Source organism: Thunnus thynnus, chromosome 16, assembly GCF_963924715.1.
Source record: "Thunnus thynnus chromosome 16, fThuThy2.1, whole genome shotgun sequence".
Lineage (NCBI taxonomy): Eukaryota > Metazoa > Chordata > Actinopteri > Scombriformes > Scombridae > Thunnus > Thunnus thynnus.
In genome coordinates, this window is record NC_089532.1 from 4,101,062 (window position 1) to 4,118,681 (window position 17,620).

General features: G+C 41.7%; 2 protein-coding genes across 2 annotated transcripts in view; one reads left to right on the forward strand and one right to left on the reverse strand.

Annotated features, from left to right (window-relative positions):
- LOC137199729 (transcription factor IIIB 90 kDa subunit-like) overlaps window positions 1–17,620 on the reverse strand; it is a 125,420-nt gene that overhangs the window by 91,274 nt on the left and 16,526 nt on the right. Inside the window, exons 5-6 of the mRNA XM_067614232.1 lie at window positions 14,144–14,175; window positions 6,979–7,051 (exon numbers count right to left, since the gene is read on the reverse strand). Of these exons, the coding sequence (XP_067470333.1) occupies window positions 6,979–7,051; window positions 14,144–14,175 (105 nt within the window). The remainder of the gene's footprint in view (window positions 1–6,978; window positions 7,052–14,143; window positions 14,176–17,620) is intronic.
- On the forward strand, window positions 767–5,451 carry LOC137199731 (BTB/POZ domain-containing protein 6-B). The gene is made up of 4 exons (XM_067614234.1): window positions 767–1,899; window positions 2,623–2,713; window positions 2,984–3,102; window positions 3,800–5,451. Exons 1-4 carry the CDS (start codon window positions 1,490–1,492, stop codon window positions 4,830–4,832), a joined length of 1,653 nt encoding a protein of 550 aa, XP_067470335.1. The 5' UTR covers window positions 767–1,489; the 3' UTR covers window positions 4,833–5,451.

The window sequence follows — 17,620 nt, forward strand, 5'->3', positions numbered from 1 at the left end:
ATCCAGTCTGTTATTTGCAGTGATGGTACAGTAGAGTGAGTGCATTTGAAGTATTTGGACATTACACAAATATTTCAATTTTCTGCTACTACTCCAACACAATTAGGAGTAAAATATTGCACTTTTTACTCTACATTTAGCTGACAGCTTTGCAAATTAAGATTTTACGTATGATTAGCTTATAAAGACAGGATACATTGCAAGAAATTATGCTGCACAACATCGTATACCTATTCGGCTCCACCACAGCCTAATAATGCATAAATAACAATAATAATAATAATAATAACTCAGAAAGTAGCCATTCTGCATGATGAGTTCTTACTTTTGATACATTTTAACAGTGGTGGAAAAAGTATTCAGATCATTTACTTAATTAAAAAAGTACCAATACAGCAAAAATACTTCATTACAAGTAAAAGCCATACATGAAAAATCCTATCCAAGTACATATGTAGGCATATTAGCAGCAAAATATACTTTAAGTATTAAACTTGAATATTTTAAGTACATTTTGCTGCTCATGCTTTTGTACTTTTACTTAAGGATGATTTTTCATGCAGGACTTTTGCTTGTAATGGAGTATTTTTTGCTATATTGGTACTTCATTGGTAAGTGAAGGATCTGAATACTTCTTCCTAATTTGGGTTCTGCTTTTTGTCTGAGAGATGTTTCCCATCATTACTATCCCGAGTTGAAAGGTCGTATTTTATCAAACTTTATCTGCATTTCGTATTAATTTCACCAGCAGCTGTAATCAGCGGGGCGGAGGAGGAGCCGTTGAGACCGTTTGTCGGGTGACGTACTCTGCGGAGTTCTGCCCTCCTGACGTCAGCGCGGTGCGTCAATCTGATTGGTCCGCAGCGAGCCCTGGGCGTCCGAGGAGATCACGACGGAGAAAAAAAAAAAAAAAAGCAGAAAAAAATAGAGCAGACCTTAAAAACTCCCGACAAATGACTATTTACCTCGGATCCGTACGGCCACAGCGGAACATCGTAGCTGGCTCCGTCTCGGTCGACAGCCGGTTCGGGGGAAAGAGGGAGACATATCTGTGAGGATTAACGCAGAGGCGGGGTGGGAAAAAAATAGGAAGGACTTCAATACCAGCTGCGACTATCCGGATTACCCACTCAGCTGAAAAAGGGAAAACAAGCGACGCTTCGTGGACATTTCTCCGTCCGGAGAGGATGAGGTGACCGCCAGGAAACGGTGGAAAAGTGGTCGAAGTTGGAAACAGGGGAGGAGTGAAACGGACTCCACCGGGCCTGGACGGATATTTTGATGTTGTCGTGTAAACTTCGCTGTCGACGCCGTTTTTAAAGCGGCGTTTTAGGAGCCGGATTTCAGGCACACGAAGGTGAATCCTCCGCGGAGCGAACCCCCCCTCCACCTCCACCTCCACCCTTCCCCGACAGTTGGTTCATCTAAAAGCCCCGATACAGACTCTGTTCACCGGATACTACACGAAGAAGACCGGTTGTTTGTGCCGATGCCAACGGCAGACTGCAGGTTGCTCCATCATGGCCGGATCATGAGGTGTTTGACTTATCTGCTCCTACTTCCAGAAACACTGAAAAAGTCCAAGAAGGTCGGCAAGCTCCCGGGCAGGCTGCCGGTATGTTATGAGATCCTGACTCTGTCCCTGACGAGCAAAAAGAAGCAGCAACAGAAGCAGGAGAAGGAGAAGATGGCTGCGGAGCTGTACCCCGCCGCCAACACCAACAACACCAACCTGGCCAACGGCACTACGGTAGCGGACACCGAGAAGACCAAGGAGGTGCAGGTGAGCCAGGCTAGCAGCAGCAGCGCAGCGACCACCCCGACCACCCAGCAAAACATCAACAACAACAACGTAGACCCACCCAGCTGGCAGTGCAGCCACCCAACACTGAGAGAGAGGTAACCCCGACATACACTGGACCACATTACACACCTCACCCTGCTGTAAAACTGAAGCACAGTTCACATGTAAGCGCGAAATACTCCTAAAAGTCCGTGCAGGGTTATGCTAGAGAAGATAAACATGACCATGAAGTGCATTAATGTCATTATCGAGTAATGACAGGGCATTACAGCTATTATAACTCAGTGTATTAATTTGTCAGTGCTTGGAAAGGGAGATAAAAGCACTATAAAGTGCATAAAGGTCAGTTAGAATTATTCACAGCTATTATTTTGGAGAAAACTAGTCCTACATCACATACTTAGTTACATTACTATTATTGAAGTTTACAGAAACAGAAAACTTGGATTTTGAGCAAAATGACCAAGATTCCACCTTCCCAAATGTGAATATTTTCTGCTTTTCTGCTAGCTTAACATGCTAGTAAACTTATTCTCTTTAAGTTTTGGACTATTGACAAAACAAGACATTTGAAAATGTCACCGTGGGCTCTGGGAATTTGTTACAAGGCATTTTTCATAATTTGCTAACAGTTTATAGGTCAAACTATTAATCTAGAAAATATGAGTAGATTGATTGTGGGTAAAATAATCATTGGTTGCAATTCTACTACTGTAGCTCCATCCTAAATAACCCGTGTCTCTGGGCAAAAACAGCGTGGGAGGAATTGATGTTATACAATACTTGAGGCTTATTCGTGAAACCTGCTCTGCTTTTAGGAATGCCTTGATGTTTAACAATGAGCTGATGGCTGATGTCCACTTTATTGTCGGCCCTTTGGGGGGATCGCAGAGGGTTCCAGCACACAAGGTAAATGCATTTTACATATTTCCATTTATGAGAAAATTGATGAAGGCAGGAGTGAAGCTGGGTGCATCAAAACTAAGTAATGTTTTGTTAAATGTAAACATATCTTCAAATGAGTAGAGAAGTTATCACCGCTGCCACTGAAAAGAACTACTGCTGCTCATTTATTGAACTTAAAGAAGAGTGATTGTGGTTGCTTGTGTCTGACGCATCTGCCTGCTCCTCCTTCCCTCCCTCTCTCTCTCTCCTTCTCTCTCCCTCTCTCTCTCTCAGTATGTGCTGGCCGTGGGAAGCTCGGTCTTCTGTGCCATGTTTTATGGCGATCTGGCGGAGGAGGAGTCTGAGATCCATATCCCAGATGTGGAACCTGCTGCTTTTCTAATTCTGCTGAAGTAAGCCACTCACCATCCCCTCACACAGCCAACCAGAAGGAGAGATGACAAGCGCAGTCAGTGTCACTTCAAAGCATATTATTACTCATCCAAAGCTAAGCAGAGGCGAATGCCAAAATGCTGGAAGCGCCAGAGAGCAGCGGCAGCGGCAGCAGCACAGTGCTCTGTAATTGCTGGTTTTCTCAGTACTCTTTGTTCAACTAGAAACGTTCCCCCCCCTTTTCCTCATCCACGGCCTGACAATTTTCTTAGAGGGGAATATATGCAGACTAGTAGTTATAAATAACCTGCCTTTGTTGCTCGTTCATTAGCAGTAGCTAAGCCAGCACCGTGGACCGCTGAATGCTGGGCCTTTTGAGAAAAAGGTTAAAACGTGTTAAGTCATCATACAATCCTCTTTGGGAAGAAAAAAAGCTGATCGTTATTTCCATTTTGCTTTTTTTTTTCTCGTGGACTCGTGATGCGGTGGAAATAATATTAGCTACAGAAAGAGATGAGCGCTTCTGGGAGTTTTTCAAGGATCTTAAGCGTACATGTTTACAGTTTGTATGGTAGAAATCTGCAACGTTACTAATTGTCCTAATGCCATGTCTCAGTATGTGGCGTCATATTATATAAGCGGTTGATCTGTCTCTGTAGCACAAAGTTAGACGTCTGTTAATCTACTGTGATTAAAAGGTTATTTTCCTTCACCCAGGTACATGTATAGCGATGAGATTGACCTGGAGGCAGACACGGTGCTGGCCACCCTGTATGCTGCCAAGAAGTACATTGTCCCTGCACTGGCCAAGGCCTGCGTCAACTTCCTGGAAACGAGCTTGGAGGCCAAGAACGCCTGCGTGCTGCTCTCCCAGAGCCGCTTGTTCGAGGAGCCTGAGCTGACGCAGCGCTGCTGGGAGGTGATTGATGCTCAGGCCGAGCTCGCCCTGTGCTCCGAGGGCTTCTGCGAGATTGACCTGCAGACGCTGGAGATCATCCTGCGGAGGGAGACCCTAAACACTAAGGAGGTGGTGGTGTTTGAGGCGGTTATGAGCTGGGCCACAGCAGAGTGCAAGAGACAAGGTTTGGGGCCCACCACTCGCAACAAAAGAGATGTCTTGGGGAAGGCGCTGTTCTTAGTGCGCATCCCCAGCATGAGCCTGGAGGAGTTTGCAAACGGGGCGGCGCAATCTGATATCCTGACACTGGAGGAGACCCACAATGTGTTCCTGTGGTACACGGCGGCTAAAAAGCCCACACTGGACTTCCCTCTGACCGCGAGGCAGGGCTTGGCGCCTCAGAGGTGCCACCGCTTCCAGTCCTCTGCCTACCGGAGCAATCAGTGGCGCTACCGCGGCCGGTGTGACAGCATTCAATTCGCGGTGGACAAAAGGATCTTTATCGCTGGTCTGGGGCTGTACGGGTCGAGCGGCGGCAAGGCCGAGTACAGCGTCAAAATCGAACTGAAGAGACAAGGGGTGACCCTGGCTCAGAACCTGACAAAGTTTGTGTCAGACGGGTCGAGCAGTACGTTTCCGGTGTGGTTCGAGCACCCTGTTCAGGTGGAGCAGGACGCCTTCTACACAGTCAGCGCTGTGCTGGATGGGAATGAACTGAGCTATTTCGGCCAGGAAGGCATGACGGAGGTGCAGTGTGGGAAGGTGACATTTCAATTCCAGTGCTCCTCTGACAGCACCAACGGGACCGGAGTACAGGGAGGACAGATCCCCGAGCTTGTGTTCTATGCATAAGCTGCTCTGGACTGCTGATGGAAAATTAGGTTTAGCCTCGCCTCCCAGCCTTCAAAGTAATGTAGCATTAAAGACACTTGAGTAATGTCACACTAAATGGCCTGGTTAGTTCTTTGAGAGACTATTTTAAAAGCAAAAGGAGCTGTTGTTTTATCTTATTTAATTTAACGTTATTTTTTTTTTTATTTAAATACTTGGTTAACGTTATTTGCTCTGATGCCTGTGTTTAAGGGCTGTGGCTGCTGTAGAAACAACATTAATACAGTGATTTGTGGTTATGTATCAAGCTGAGCTCCACAACTGGAACAAGTAGGGACTGCTTCAAATTGTGTAATTGCAAGTCTATATACGATGTTGTTACTATAGTCCAAGCAGCGACATTACACAAGGAGCGAAACTTTATGTAGTGTTATGATTCTAAATGCAAAAAAAAAAAAAGTAGAAATCTTGTCAAAAACAGAGTTGTTTTGCACTTCAGAGGATGGCCTCAGAAACGTTGTCTTTTGTAAAATACAATTTAACTGTTAACGGCTTGATGCTGTTAAAGACCAGATGTGTTCTGTACAAGAATGCTTATACACCTGATGGAAAAAAACATAAAGGTTATAATGTGATTGAAGCCACAGACGTCACATCATTATGGTGCTGGGGGGATGAGGGAATGGGGATCCGAGGGACAGCAGCGCCCTCTGGTTACACCAGAGTGAACTACATCTTTTGTTCATGAAAACACTTCAGTTATTTGGTGCCATGAATGGATTACTGAAAGCACCTACCGGGCACAGACCCAGGGGTCCGAAGGGTCAAGAGGCCCCTAGTCAAGAACTTCTGTTTCAAGTTAGATTACTTGTTGGAAAGTCACAGCACTTCAGTAAAGAGTAGGGATGACCCACATACGTTTACTTAATATATGCTGCTTCTATTACACAGCTGCACAGTGCATATTTTAGTAACAATAAGTCAACATTAAAATTAGCAATCTCACTATGTTTGACAGCAGAATGGCTAATATTTTGTAGAATATTTCTGGAGAGGAGTATCTGTTATGGCAGGAAGGTTTGGATATGATTTAGACAGCCGTTCTGCATCTCCAGCATTAAGAAAATAGTTTAAATCAACATTAGAACTTCAGAGTTAGTTTTTACCTGCAACACACCTTGGATAAAGATGCAAAATGCCTGTGAGTGGAGCAGGTTTGTTCTTTGGTGCATAAGAGAGGGGACCTTGTACATGTCTGTGCACAGGGGCTCATCCTCTCATAATGCTTCCATGCTTGCAGCATATAATTGAGAAAAGTGGGTCCAAACTAAATGATTGTGACTTGAGTTCCTCCCTCTTGGGATAAGTCTTATTAATTCAAGATTGAGGTGAAAGGTATATCTGAAATTCTACTTTTGTAAACTTTCCAAGAACATTTTAAATCCAACACACCCTTTAAAAGAGTCAAAAACTCATGATCTTAACGGGTTAATCAAGAAATTTGTGACTCATGGATCCAACCTTTTCTTTCCCAGCTCAGCCTGTCTGCTAGTACAGGATATTGATTCAATACCAGCGCTATATGTCGCTATATTTAGCCCTATAAGATGTGAGTGTTTACCAGGCAGGGAGGGTTTAACAAAAAAAACACTATCCAGTTGCAATATGGGAAATGTAGGATCCAGTGTTTTTAGAGCTTGACCCATACTAGGAACTTAAAAAGTCAGAATATCTCAGACACTGCTGCTTCGACTTTGACTATGTTTTAAAATCTGCCTCAAACTTACTACTTACTTACTACTTATGGTAGTGCGATACTAAATCCCTGGAGGACCCTGCAAGTCATTTATAGAGTATAAATGACAAAAATTATCTGGTTCCAGCCTGTCAAGTATGATGCTTCTAACCTTTTTATATCACTGTAAATTGAATTTGGTTTTGGGCTGTTAGTCAGACATTCTTGGAAACAGCCTTCTTCTTCTAAACTTTTTTTTCCTGGTGGTTTATTGACTAAATGACTAATCTTGTCATCAAAAGAATTATTTTTAGATGGTTTTCTTCATCTACATAAAAAGGCTTCTGTCAAACGGCACGTGGCAGCAGCTAATTGACATTTTAAGGTCTTAATTCAACAAAGTGTAGAACAGGGTGAAGATGAGGTCAGTACCTATAGCCGGGGCGTTGATGCACAGTTCTCTGGCCAGGACGAGAAAAGTTCTTCCCAAGATGTAAACGTTCACCTGCGGAGAAGAGCAAATCACAAAAAAAAAAAAAAGATCTGTAGCAAAGATAAAAATCATGTGTCTGAACCTCACGCTGCCAGTTAAGTCTAATTTTCTAACTGGATCTGGATTTTTTTTACATGATCCTGTATGCTCCTTAAGTGAGTCTGATGCTTCCAGGAGCCATTAAACCCATTCACAGCCACTTATTACAGTAGAGCTCAAGCATCAGTCTGAGATTTAGACCGTTTATGGCTAACAGAAGGGATATGACTGAGGATAATGGCTGTGTTTGAGAGAAAGACAGACTATTAGGATATGAAATAAGGCTGTCGCGTCGCTGTCAGGATAAGTGTTGTGGTTACATAATCGACCCAAAAACTGAACTCTGGTGCCATTTGAAGGGATTTTCCCCAAACGTCTCTCCAACTCAAAGCTCAGTCAATTAACTTCTAATCAAACTATCAGCATGTGCACTTTCTCTACCTGCAGGTTTTATCTTATCTTTCCCTGAAGTAGCAGGTCTGACCAGTGCACACAAGTGCAGATAGATATGGCTCTCTGCACTGACATTTCTTTTACCGTCGGAATCAGAAAAATATGACATTTTCACTGTTTTCGCTGTGTAGTATCTGTGAAGATTTTGCCTCAGGCTTTTTTTTATTTTTAGGTGACCTGGTAACGTTCCTGTATCTGAGCTGAGGGCATGACTGATCTACGCGCTACAATTTTTTATCATCAAAAGGACGACCTTTCACAGACATCTGCACCGGCAATTGTTTCTCCGAAAAACATCAGCACGAAAAAAAAAAGAGATTTCTGAAAGGAGACAAAGGGTCATTTTGATGATTTGTTCTGAAAGATTTGAGGAAAAAAGAGCTTCATTAAAAAATGAGCAACAGAAACAACTGATAAATGTGAAATAACGGCCTTATGGTTCATTACTGAAGTTGTTATCCATCCCAAAAACTTCACTAACATGAAAGTAGACGTTTCCGGTTCCATAACTGATGTATTGAAATTTTGACTAACAAGCATGAGGTGCAAACTTGATTACAGCTGAGTATCAAGTACTGTTTTTGAGAATCTTGCAAGTACTGAAAGTTGCTGCAAATGTCTTTAAACCAATGTTTCCTCCTCTTCAAGTCCATAACTTTGCCAATTTTAGGGCTGAAACAATCAACCGACCAACCATTTCACTATTTAATCGTTTCAAAAGCAAAAATAGCAGATTCCAGCTTCTCAGATGTGAAGATTTGCTGCTTTTCTTTTGTCTTATATGATAAATAAATTGAATATTATTGGGCTGATTGTCAGATTTTAAAAAAACAAAAGTCATCCGATGATGCCGCTGCAGGGTCTGGGAAATTATGAGGACATTTTTCACAATTAATTAAGTGATTAACTGAGAAAATCATTATCAGATTAAAAGATAATGAAAATCAGTTAGTTGCAGCTCTGGCCAATTTTATAGTATTTTGGCAGGCGAGTTCTGTGTGTGTCTGCTTGAATAAACAAATTGTTGAATGAACAAAATAGGATTTAAAAATGTGTTTATGTCCCTCAAAATAAGATATTGAGGGGTTAAGATGCCAACTGAAGCGTCTCCAGGTGTTTCCTGTCATCCAAACATACTTCAATCAGAAAGGTACCATTTTCATATCTTTCATCATTAAATTGGCTCCAGTATTTAGACATTTCAATACACTGCCCTGCTTTAAATAATAAATAAATTTGACAAATATGGAATGAAAACTTTCCATATCAAACTGTATATTTCTGAATCTCTGGAACAGGATCTGATGTGAAGTCCCCCATGTGCAGTTAAACTAGGCTGAGCAGCAGCAAACTAGAAACCTGGTTTGCTGCAGGAAAAGCAGAGCTGTGGGCGGCGGATGAGGGCGAGTGTGTCATCGGGGTTATCACGCTGGCACCTCCCATCACAGATGTTTCATTGTGTTTTTACCCACAACATCTCCAGAAGGTACGGCAATAAATTCTGGCCCCCCCCCCACTCCCTCCGATCCACCCCCGGCTCTATCTGAAAGGATCCAACGATGGATACTGTCGAATAACAAAAGCCACGAGGCAGCACATCTATCATTTTCTTCTCCCATTAACAGCATTACAGCACAGAATTAAGTTGCGGTGGTGCTCCGAGGTCAGAAGCTGAGGCGGGAGGCGGAGAAAGCTGCGGGATCAGGTCGTGAACTCGGGTTAGAACTCCGTCATTCCTTCAGACGGACTCTCTAGACCTCCAGGGTGGGGAGGAGGTGGTGTTTTTTTTCAAGGGTGACCAGAGTAGACAGACGGACTCTCGCTCTCAGCCCCCCTCTGGAGTCAGGCAGGGACGCAGATGCTCCCCGCTTGCTATTCTGAGAAGTGGATTCCAGCAAGGAATTTATACACAAAAGCAGAAATGGTTGTGGAGGAGGAAACAGGATGGTGAGGAGCTGTGTGGTTACAGCTGAGACAAGCATGTTGATTATTCACCGTTGTAATTACATGGTTCATTACAACGTGAGTCCACCACAAAAAAAAAAAAAAAAAATCTCACCACAATGTCTGTTTAGTAGCCTTTCTGGAGCTTTCGATTGTATCACATGATCTTCCTCAACAGATGGAGTTTCCCCTGTTGTTATGGGATTATAGATTTTTAGTTTTGTAGTTTTTCTGAGCACTTTAAAGGACTTTTTGTATATGCTGTTATAAAAACTGATGAAGATCATGAGATATGATCAAAAGCTCCAGAACCGCTGTTAAATAGACCTTGTGATGGGATCCATTTTTCTGAGCACTTCAAGAGCTTCTCATCCACGTTGGCTTAAAAGTTTGGATTTGAACGTTCATTCTTGACCTTTTACAAACAGCAGTTGAAAAAACAGTCTTGCCACAGGGTCCATTTAGTGGCCTTTCTGGAGCTTTCAATTGTATCACATGATGTTCCTCAACAGATGGAGTTTGCCCTGTTGTTATGGGATTATAGATTTTTAGTTTTGTAGTTTTTCTGAGCACTTTAAAGGACTTTTTGTATATGCTGTTATAAAAAGGTGTCGACATTTACACCTTGTGATGAGATCCATTTTTCTGAGCACTTTAAAGAGCTTCTCATCCACGTTCGCTTAAAAGTTTGGATTTGAACGTTCATTCTTGACCTTTTACAAACAACAGTTGACAGAACTATCTCGCCTCACGGTCCATTTAGTAGCCTTTCCGGAGCTTTCATACTTAGAAAAAAACTAAAATTTTAGTAACTGCAATTCTGAGCAAACTTCATCTGCTGAGGATTGTGTGATACAATCAAAAGCTCCTCACCAGCTCCTCCAGATGAATGTAATGTATATTTAAAGCTACTAAATGGACCTTGTGATGATTGTCAAAGGAAGAAGGTCAAGACTGAACTTTCAATCTAAGCTTGGGGCTTAGTTTTGGCAATATTCTTATCAATACTCGCAAAGTTAATAGTCGAGATCTGAAAAAGATGATCAGAGCAGTCAGATGATCAAACAGGCTGTAAACAAACCTCCAGGTTAGGTGACGGTAAAGTTATTACTCAAACTGTCCGTTACACGGTGACATCTACCAGTTTACAGCCAGACGTCCTGATCTTCTGTTTTTACTGTAGCTCTGCATCTACAGGTTTGCTGTACGATGAAGGATTATTACAAACATTTCAGTTGCGCTCACTATTAGTTTTACCTCCAAATAAAGTGGTTGAAATAATCTGGGTGAACTGTTTGCTTGTATGTCTGATCATTCTGCTCGTGTTTCCTTTCTCACCAGACTTTGTAGTTTTGTTTTGTTTTTCTAACCTTTATTCAACCAGATTGTTTCTTGAGATACATAATTTACTAAAACAAGACCTCGCCAAAATGGAAGTTGTTACGTTGTAAAAAAACATGTAATTCCTTTCCAATTTACAGCACAGTAAGATCCGACCCGAGAGGCACGAAACAGAAAGCCTGACTGTTTAAAACTATTCATTCTTCAAGAAATATGTTTTGAACGTCGTGTTTCCAACTGGAGTTTATCATGCATATTATTCTAAACTCAGGGAGACGCTGTAATCTCAGGAATTATGGTGAGTACAACGTTATAACTGATATAAATGATGACCAACTATACAAGTAAGAAACAAACTGTAAAATACTGCAATGATCCTTTAACTGTGAAAGCTTATATGGCTTCATTCATGCAGATATGTCCTGTATGACATATTAAGAAGTATTCCATTATTATTGATTTCTTACTAAATTTACTATACATATTGTTACCAGTTTGTATAAAAGTTTGACTAGTATCTTTACATATTCATGCAGCAAAGAAAGGTATTGTTAACGCACAAATGACCAAATCTGACATAATTTTTCTGAAAACCTTCCCTCTTTGGTCTGAGCATGATATTAGGATCATTGTGACTGACAGAGTGTCGGCAGACGAGGTGTTCGTTGGTGAAACCTGAGGAGAATATAATCCTCTTTCCACTGCAGCGCTAAGTGAAACTTTCCGGGTCAAGAAGGTCAACTCCAAACGCTTTACGACCAAAAACACTGTGCGGTTACTCGATACTTCGCGGCTGCGTCTCAACAGGTGGTCGCGGCGATCGAGGCTTCGACGGGAACAGCTTTCAATTAAAGGATTCCTGAAGGGACTCGTATGACTGAGAGGAACTCAAACAAAATTAGTGAACATCAACAAGTTCTGAAGGCAGAAACCACGGAGCCAAACAGCTGCTGTCAACAGGTCTGCAAGTCTTTAGCTGCAGAGCATGAAATGAAAAGAAGAAGACGGTGAAGGAACCCAGAAGTGTTTGATGCTGCCAGTATAGAATACTTGACTGATCTGGACCTGGAAGCTATCTAACATTGCCTGTTATTTAAGATTAAAGTTGGGGAACTACAATGAAGTGCCAACATACTCTGCTTTTTCCTCTTCTGAATGTATTCTGCAATTTGAGGTTTCAAAACTAGGCTTGTTTATAAAAACCTATAAAATTCTTTATAAAGGGGTTTTGGTAGCTCCTTGATGTTAAAGTTAGCCATCAATAGGGCCAGTGTTCATTTTCTTGATTTGAATCCAGCATCAGATCCACTTATTGAATCTAAATTCCTTCAATTTTCTTATCAAATCTGTTAAGGTTCAACTTGTGACAGTGTCAAGTAACAAATGTTATAAATTACATTGTATTTAAAAAGTTAAACTCAAAGACTAAAAGTCTACAGCTGCGCCAAAAGATCTATAAGACTGTCCTTGAGCTAAATGCTAACGTCAGGATGCTAACAGTGACAGTGATGGCCTGATGATGCCACTTGATGGAAAGTCAGAGGATCAGCGGTTCATACTCTGAGGAGTATGAATCTGTGAACCAAATTTCAGGGAAATCCATCTAATATTTGTTGAGATATTTTACTCAAAGCCACAAATGTGAACCTCATGGTGGTGCTGAAGGAAAAGTCAGAGGACCATCAGACCATCCCTAGAGAAGTTTTGCCAGATAGAAAAGATATTTGCTATTCAGCTAAATGACTACATGAAATGTTTTGTTTAAAGCTGCAACAATTAGTTGATTGACAGAAAATTTCCACATATTTGTTAAGAAAAAATGCTACAAATTCTCTGGTTCCAGCTTCTCAGATGTGAATATTTTCTGTTTTTCTTTATGATTTATGATTGTAAACTTTGGGTTGTGGACTGTTGGTCAGGACAAAACATTTTAGGTTGCATCTTGATCTTTCGGAAACAGTGATCGACATTTTTCACCATTTTCTGACGTTTTATAGACCAAACGACTAATCGATTAATAGAGAAAAATACCCTAATTTTGTTCACTGCTTCTTGGTAATAAAAAACAGAGGAGGTGAGAGATTTGATAAGTGATATAAAGTTTAACAAATCTCAGTATTCCATCATCTTCGAAACATAAGACAATCCACAGTTTGGGGAAATATTTGAGAAAATAATCAGCTAAATTTAGAAAAAGGTTCATTCTTGACATTTGAAACAAAAGTTTGACCAAAAAGAAATAACTCAGGGTTCAACTAATAGCTTAAAATTGTAACTTTGGAAAAAGCTATTATATAAAGAAAAACATTTGATCAACAGCTTTCCTTCCTCGGCTTGCTTGTGACCTGAGGAGACCCTGACAGACTGAAACTGTCTAAATATGTTCCTCATTATTTACTTTCCATTGCACCTGTTTAAGATGTTCATGCATGTGTGCAGAGATATGCATCACAAATAAAACAAAATTTAGAGGATCCATAAAAACTGGAAACCTCATTAAAAAAAACAGAGCCTGATAACACAGAAAACAGCTGATATTTACGTTCAGTATTGATTTAGCCCTGATCAATACCCCTACTCTACTTCAGCAGCTTTGTGAGAACAGATTGAGACTGACAAAGCCTCGTCATTCATCCAAACAATGCAAAGCAGAACAAGTGGTTTGGGTGTGGATCCATAAAAAAGTGATTGGTGGAGCTACACCGCCCTGCAGCCGCAGCAGCAGCAGCCTTAAATGCTGGACATTGATAACCCCACCCACCCAAAATCCACTCTAAATCCACTCCCAGCCTCCACATGTCAGGGTGTGGATGATGGGGGGGTGGGGCGGCCGGCTCCTCCAGGACAGCTGGGTGCATAAAAATAAAAGCCCCTGACCAGCTGTGCCTCTGAGAAATGTCCCACCACCTCCACCTCCCTCCTCCTCCTCCTCCTCCAGCACCACCACACCCCTGACTCACTCTGAATCGGCTGCCATTAAATATGCAGACAAATGGAGGGGTTTCTAAATTTATACACACACACATACACGAGACTCAGGTTTAATTACATGGGTGAAAGTCTGAATGCAAGATGACTGCAGGACCAAGTGATTGGGGCAGAGATGCATTATGGGAGTCGCGGTAAGAGGTAAAGAGGATTTAAGTGGCTGCTATAACGGGGCGGGCATTAAGACACATTAAAGTTAAAAGAAAAAGTTTTCTTTAAAAGTCGTGAGTCCTAAATGCTTTTATAGCCTCATTTAACTGATTTCATGAATTAAATCAATTATTCAGGCTAAAAACAGCAACATTTGTGTGTGTGTGTGTATGTAGATCTGACACTTACCTGCAGGAGATCACTGAGATCCAGCAGCATGTCTGAGAAAAACTGGTTAAGGCAACTAAAACAAAAGATTCATAGTCATAAATAATTTGTCATGATTTTCTTTTTGCCCAGTTAAAAAGCCAAATGGAAGGAAATTACCTCAAAAGGACAGAAGAATGAGAGACAGAAAGGTTTGATAAAACATGTTAATTCAGTTTTCTGTATTGTGACTGACAACTTTCTTGACAGGGAACATTAAACAAATCATACAAACAATGGAAACATTAAGTTAAACCTGCATTAACTGATTTTTTGGCCACGTGAGGGGTGTGAAAACACATCATCACCTTTTTAAAGTCGATATGTTGAGCTTGTTAGCAAACAGTTGCTTATTTACACATCCAGCATTCATTTAAAGTCGTGTTTCTGTCCACCTGGTGAATGTAAGTCCAATATTCACTATCTTTTAGCTCTGTTTTTGCTCTCTACCAACTCCTGAGGGAAATATCTGGCTCTTTAGCTGCTAAATGTTCCACTATGTTCACCAGCTAGTCTACAGCTAACTGTGTCTGTTTGGTGCTGAGCAGGTAGTGGACAGCGGCTTTTTAGAGCTTTTTCTCTGAAAATATCTGCCTGCTGAAGCCGAAAATGACGCTATGAGAGCGCTGAGAGTGAACCAAAACAGTAAAGTTGCAGCTGGACAGATAAACAATGAGCTGAAACTCACTATAAAGCTCCGTAAAGCTGAGAGGAGCCGTAGAGTCGCTGATAATTCTCTGTAGGTTCATCACTACAAGCCACAACCGACACATAACACACTGACAGCTCAGACATATCGATTATAGCCACTTTACCTGAAAAACTAACAAAACTAAGTATACTTTAAAGTACATTACATACTGGTGTTGTACTAGTTAAAATGACAAATTGACCTCCCTGATTCAATAAATCAGAACATGAGCAACAGTTAATGTCACAGTAACATATGTGGATCCTTGTGTTTAATGACTGAATGAGCCTACCAGACACAGGCCCGACGCCAGAGTGAAGTGATTTCACGTTGGAAAGTCACAAGGCTCAGTCAAACGTAGGAACATTCAGATCTTTATTTTGCTCCTGATGCTACATATGAAAAAGGTATCAGAGCCTGATCTAATGTTTATTTGTTATTTCTATTTAATATTTGTTATTCCCCCCCCCCCCACTATAATACAGCAGCACAGTGTGTGCTTAGCTCATGGCACATAAAATTAGAAAAGCAATTGGAATGTCCTAGACAGCTGCATCACAGGTTTCCTTTAATATTTTTTACTATATTTTGTGTGCTACGCGATGCTATGCTAATATGTATGATACAGGTGGAAGCATTTATACAGCCTCTAGTTTAAGGTCTGTTTCCAACCGACAGCAGAACTTTAGAGTTGAGATAATCTGCAAAATACCACTGAAAATAGACGCAAAACAACTGCGAGCACCTGGCAGGATGAGACGCTCTGCCAGGGGCCCCATTGTTTCATAATGTGTGCGTGGTTAGCAGTGTCTGAATCCATGTCATCCTTCAACTTCTCACAATAGTTTTAACATTAAAAAAAAAAAAAAAAAATGCTCTCATGTCTGAATTCTCACATAAAAACGATTCAAAACAAATGTGTTTTATGTGAATTTATGACGTTACACCTGCGCGGCGGACAATCAAGTAAAACAAGATGAACACGTTGAGCTCCGGCAGCTGTGGGAGTAAATCTAACGTGACACTGAACCGTCACCTCTGACCAGACGACTCCTCTAAATATACTGACGGACCGGCCGCCGCCCCGCCGTGACCTCACAAAAACACACACACACACGTCTGCCGCCACATCAGCCTGTGGACATCCCATCCTCCTGGAGACCAGCCTGCATGGACACGTTAGTCTCCATGGCGACAGGGTCTCCGTGGCGACAGGTGCACCTGTCTCCAGGCTGCCAGGCTGGATTAGTGGAGTTCAGCTGAAAAAGGCCTCACAATGGAATTAGCAGCAGCGCAGATGAAATGGAAAAGATAATCCCGGCACACGCCGTCTGGAGATTACAGATGACTCCCTTAATCAGGAAAATAAACGACAGCGGGTCCTTCAACACATCTGGGTCCCACTGAGGAAATAAAACACCTTGTTTGGTTCGACGAGAAGCGGACGGGAAGGGGGGAGGACAGAGAAGTGGATATTTAAACCGATTTTCATGCTGAAAAAGTATCTGAATCTGTCACAATCAACTCTTTTTGTTTTGATTAAACTGTTTTAGAGTTGAAACAATTAGTTAATTAATCGATTTGTTGCAAACTATTAAATTAATCAGCAACTATTTTCAATATGGATTAATCATTTTGAGAGATTTGAGAAGAAAACAGCTTCTAAAATGTGAATATTTTCTGGTTTCTTTCATCCTCTATGACATTAAATTGAATATCTTTTGGTTGTGGACTGTTGGTCGGGACAAAACAAGACATTTGAGTAAGTCACCTTGGTCTTTGGTCTATAAAATCACAGAAAATGGTGAAAAATGTTCCCTCCAAACAACTAATCGATTAGTGGGGAAAATAATCATTAGTCGTTTTAAGTGACACATGGATATATACACAGTAGTTCTGAATTTATTTCCCATCTCTAAACTAGAGAGGAAGGGGCAAACGAAGGCAGGAAGGAAGATAAACAGAGAGAGAGAGAGAGAGAGAGACAGAGAGAGACAGAGAGAGAGACAGAGAGAGAGAGAGAGAGAGAGAGACTCGGACCATCTGTCTGCAGCCTGAACATCAGCATGAAATCCAGACATTGGTGCTTCTCTGCGGTGCGGTTAGTCCTCATTAAATTAAAACTCCAGATTAGACGCGTGTTTCCATTTCATTCTGCTCTCCTTCTCCTTTGTCCTGACTCTCCCCTGCGACAACATTACAGACTCACCCAGCTGTGGAAAAGGAAGTGAGCCGAGCTATTTTTACCCTGCAAGCCTCGCTCACTCCCCACAAACACGCACCAAAACAGACAGGCTTGTGCTGACAAACACACACATGCACACAGTCACACAAAAGCCCAGTAAACAATGCAGCAGGAAAGGTATTACGCACTCCTCACCCCTCTTTCATTAGGTAAACCTATCCCTGCTGCCCTGCGCTGCTCTTACGTAACACAATCATCCTCGGAGGTGAAGCGAGTCAGGAGTAAACCGACAAACGGCGCGCTGAGCACAAAAAAAACCCCCAAAGAGCCGCCCTGCTTATGAAAAAAAGATGAACCTAAAAGTCCCATTACCCCGACGATGACATCACTCTCGACTTCAATAGCTGCCGTTAGCGGATTATGAAACATTAAGAAAGGCAGTGACGGGAGGCCTGCTTCACATCAAAAGTAACCTGAACGCTTTGATGTGTCATCCTCCATCAGCTTAAGATACAGATATGCAAATTTAAACAACTTTGTCTCAACTAACAGTGAACTTTTGCTCGGGTGCTGAGCGTGCGAT

What these genes read in the sequence shown, in the direction of transcription:
- LOC137199731 (XM_067614234.1), top strand. Translation starts at nt 1,490, where the DNA reads ATGCCAACGGCAGACTGCAGGTTGCTCCATCATGGCCGGATCATGAGG. An exon ending in AGAGGGTTCCAGCACACAAG is followed by an intron (nt 2,714 to 2,983) that starts GTAAATGCATTT and finishes TCTCTCTCTCAG; the next exon opens with TATGTGCTGGCCGTGGGAAG. An exon ending in GCTTTTCTAATTCTGCTGAA is followed by an intron (nt 3,103 to 3,799) that starts GTAAGCCACTCA and finishes TCCTTCACCCAG; the next exon opens with GTACATGTATAGCGATGAGA.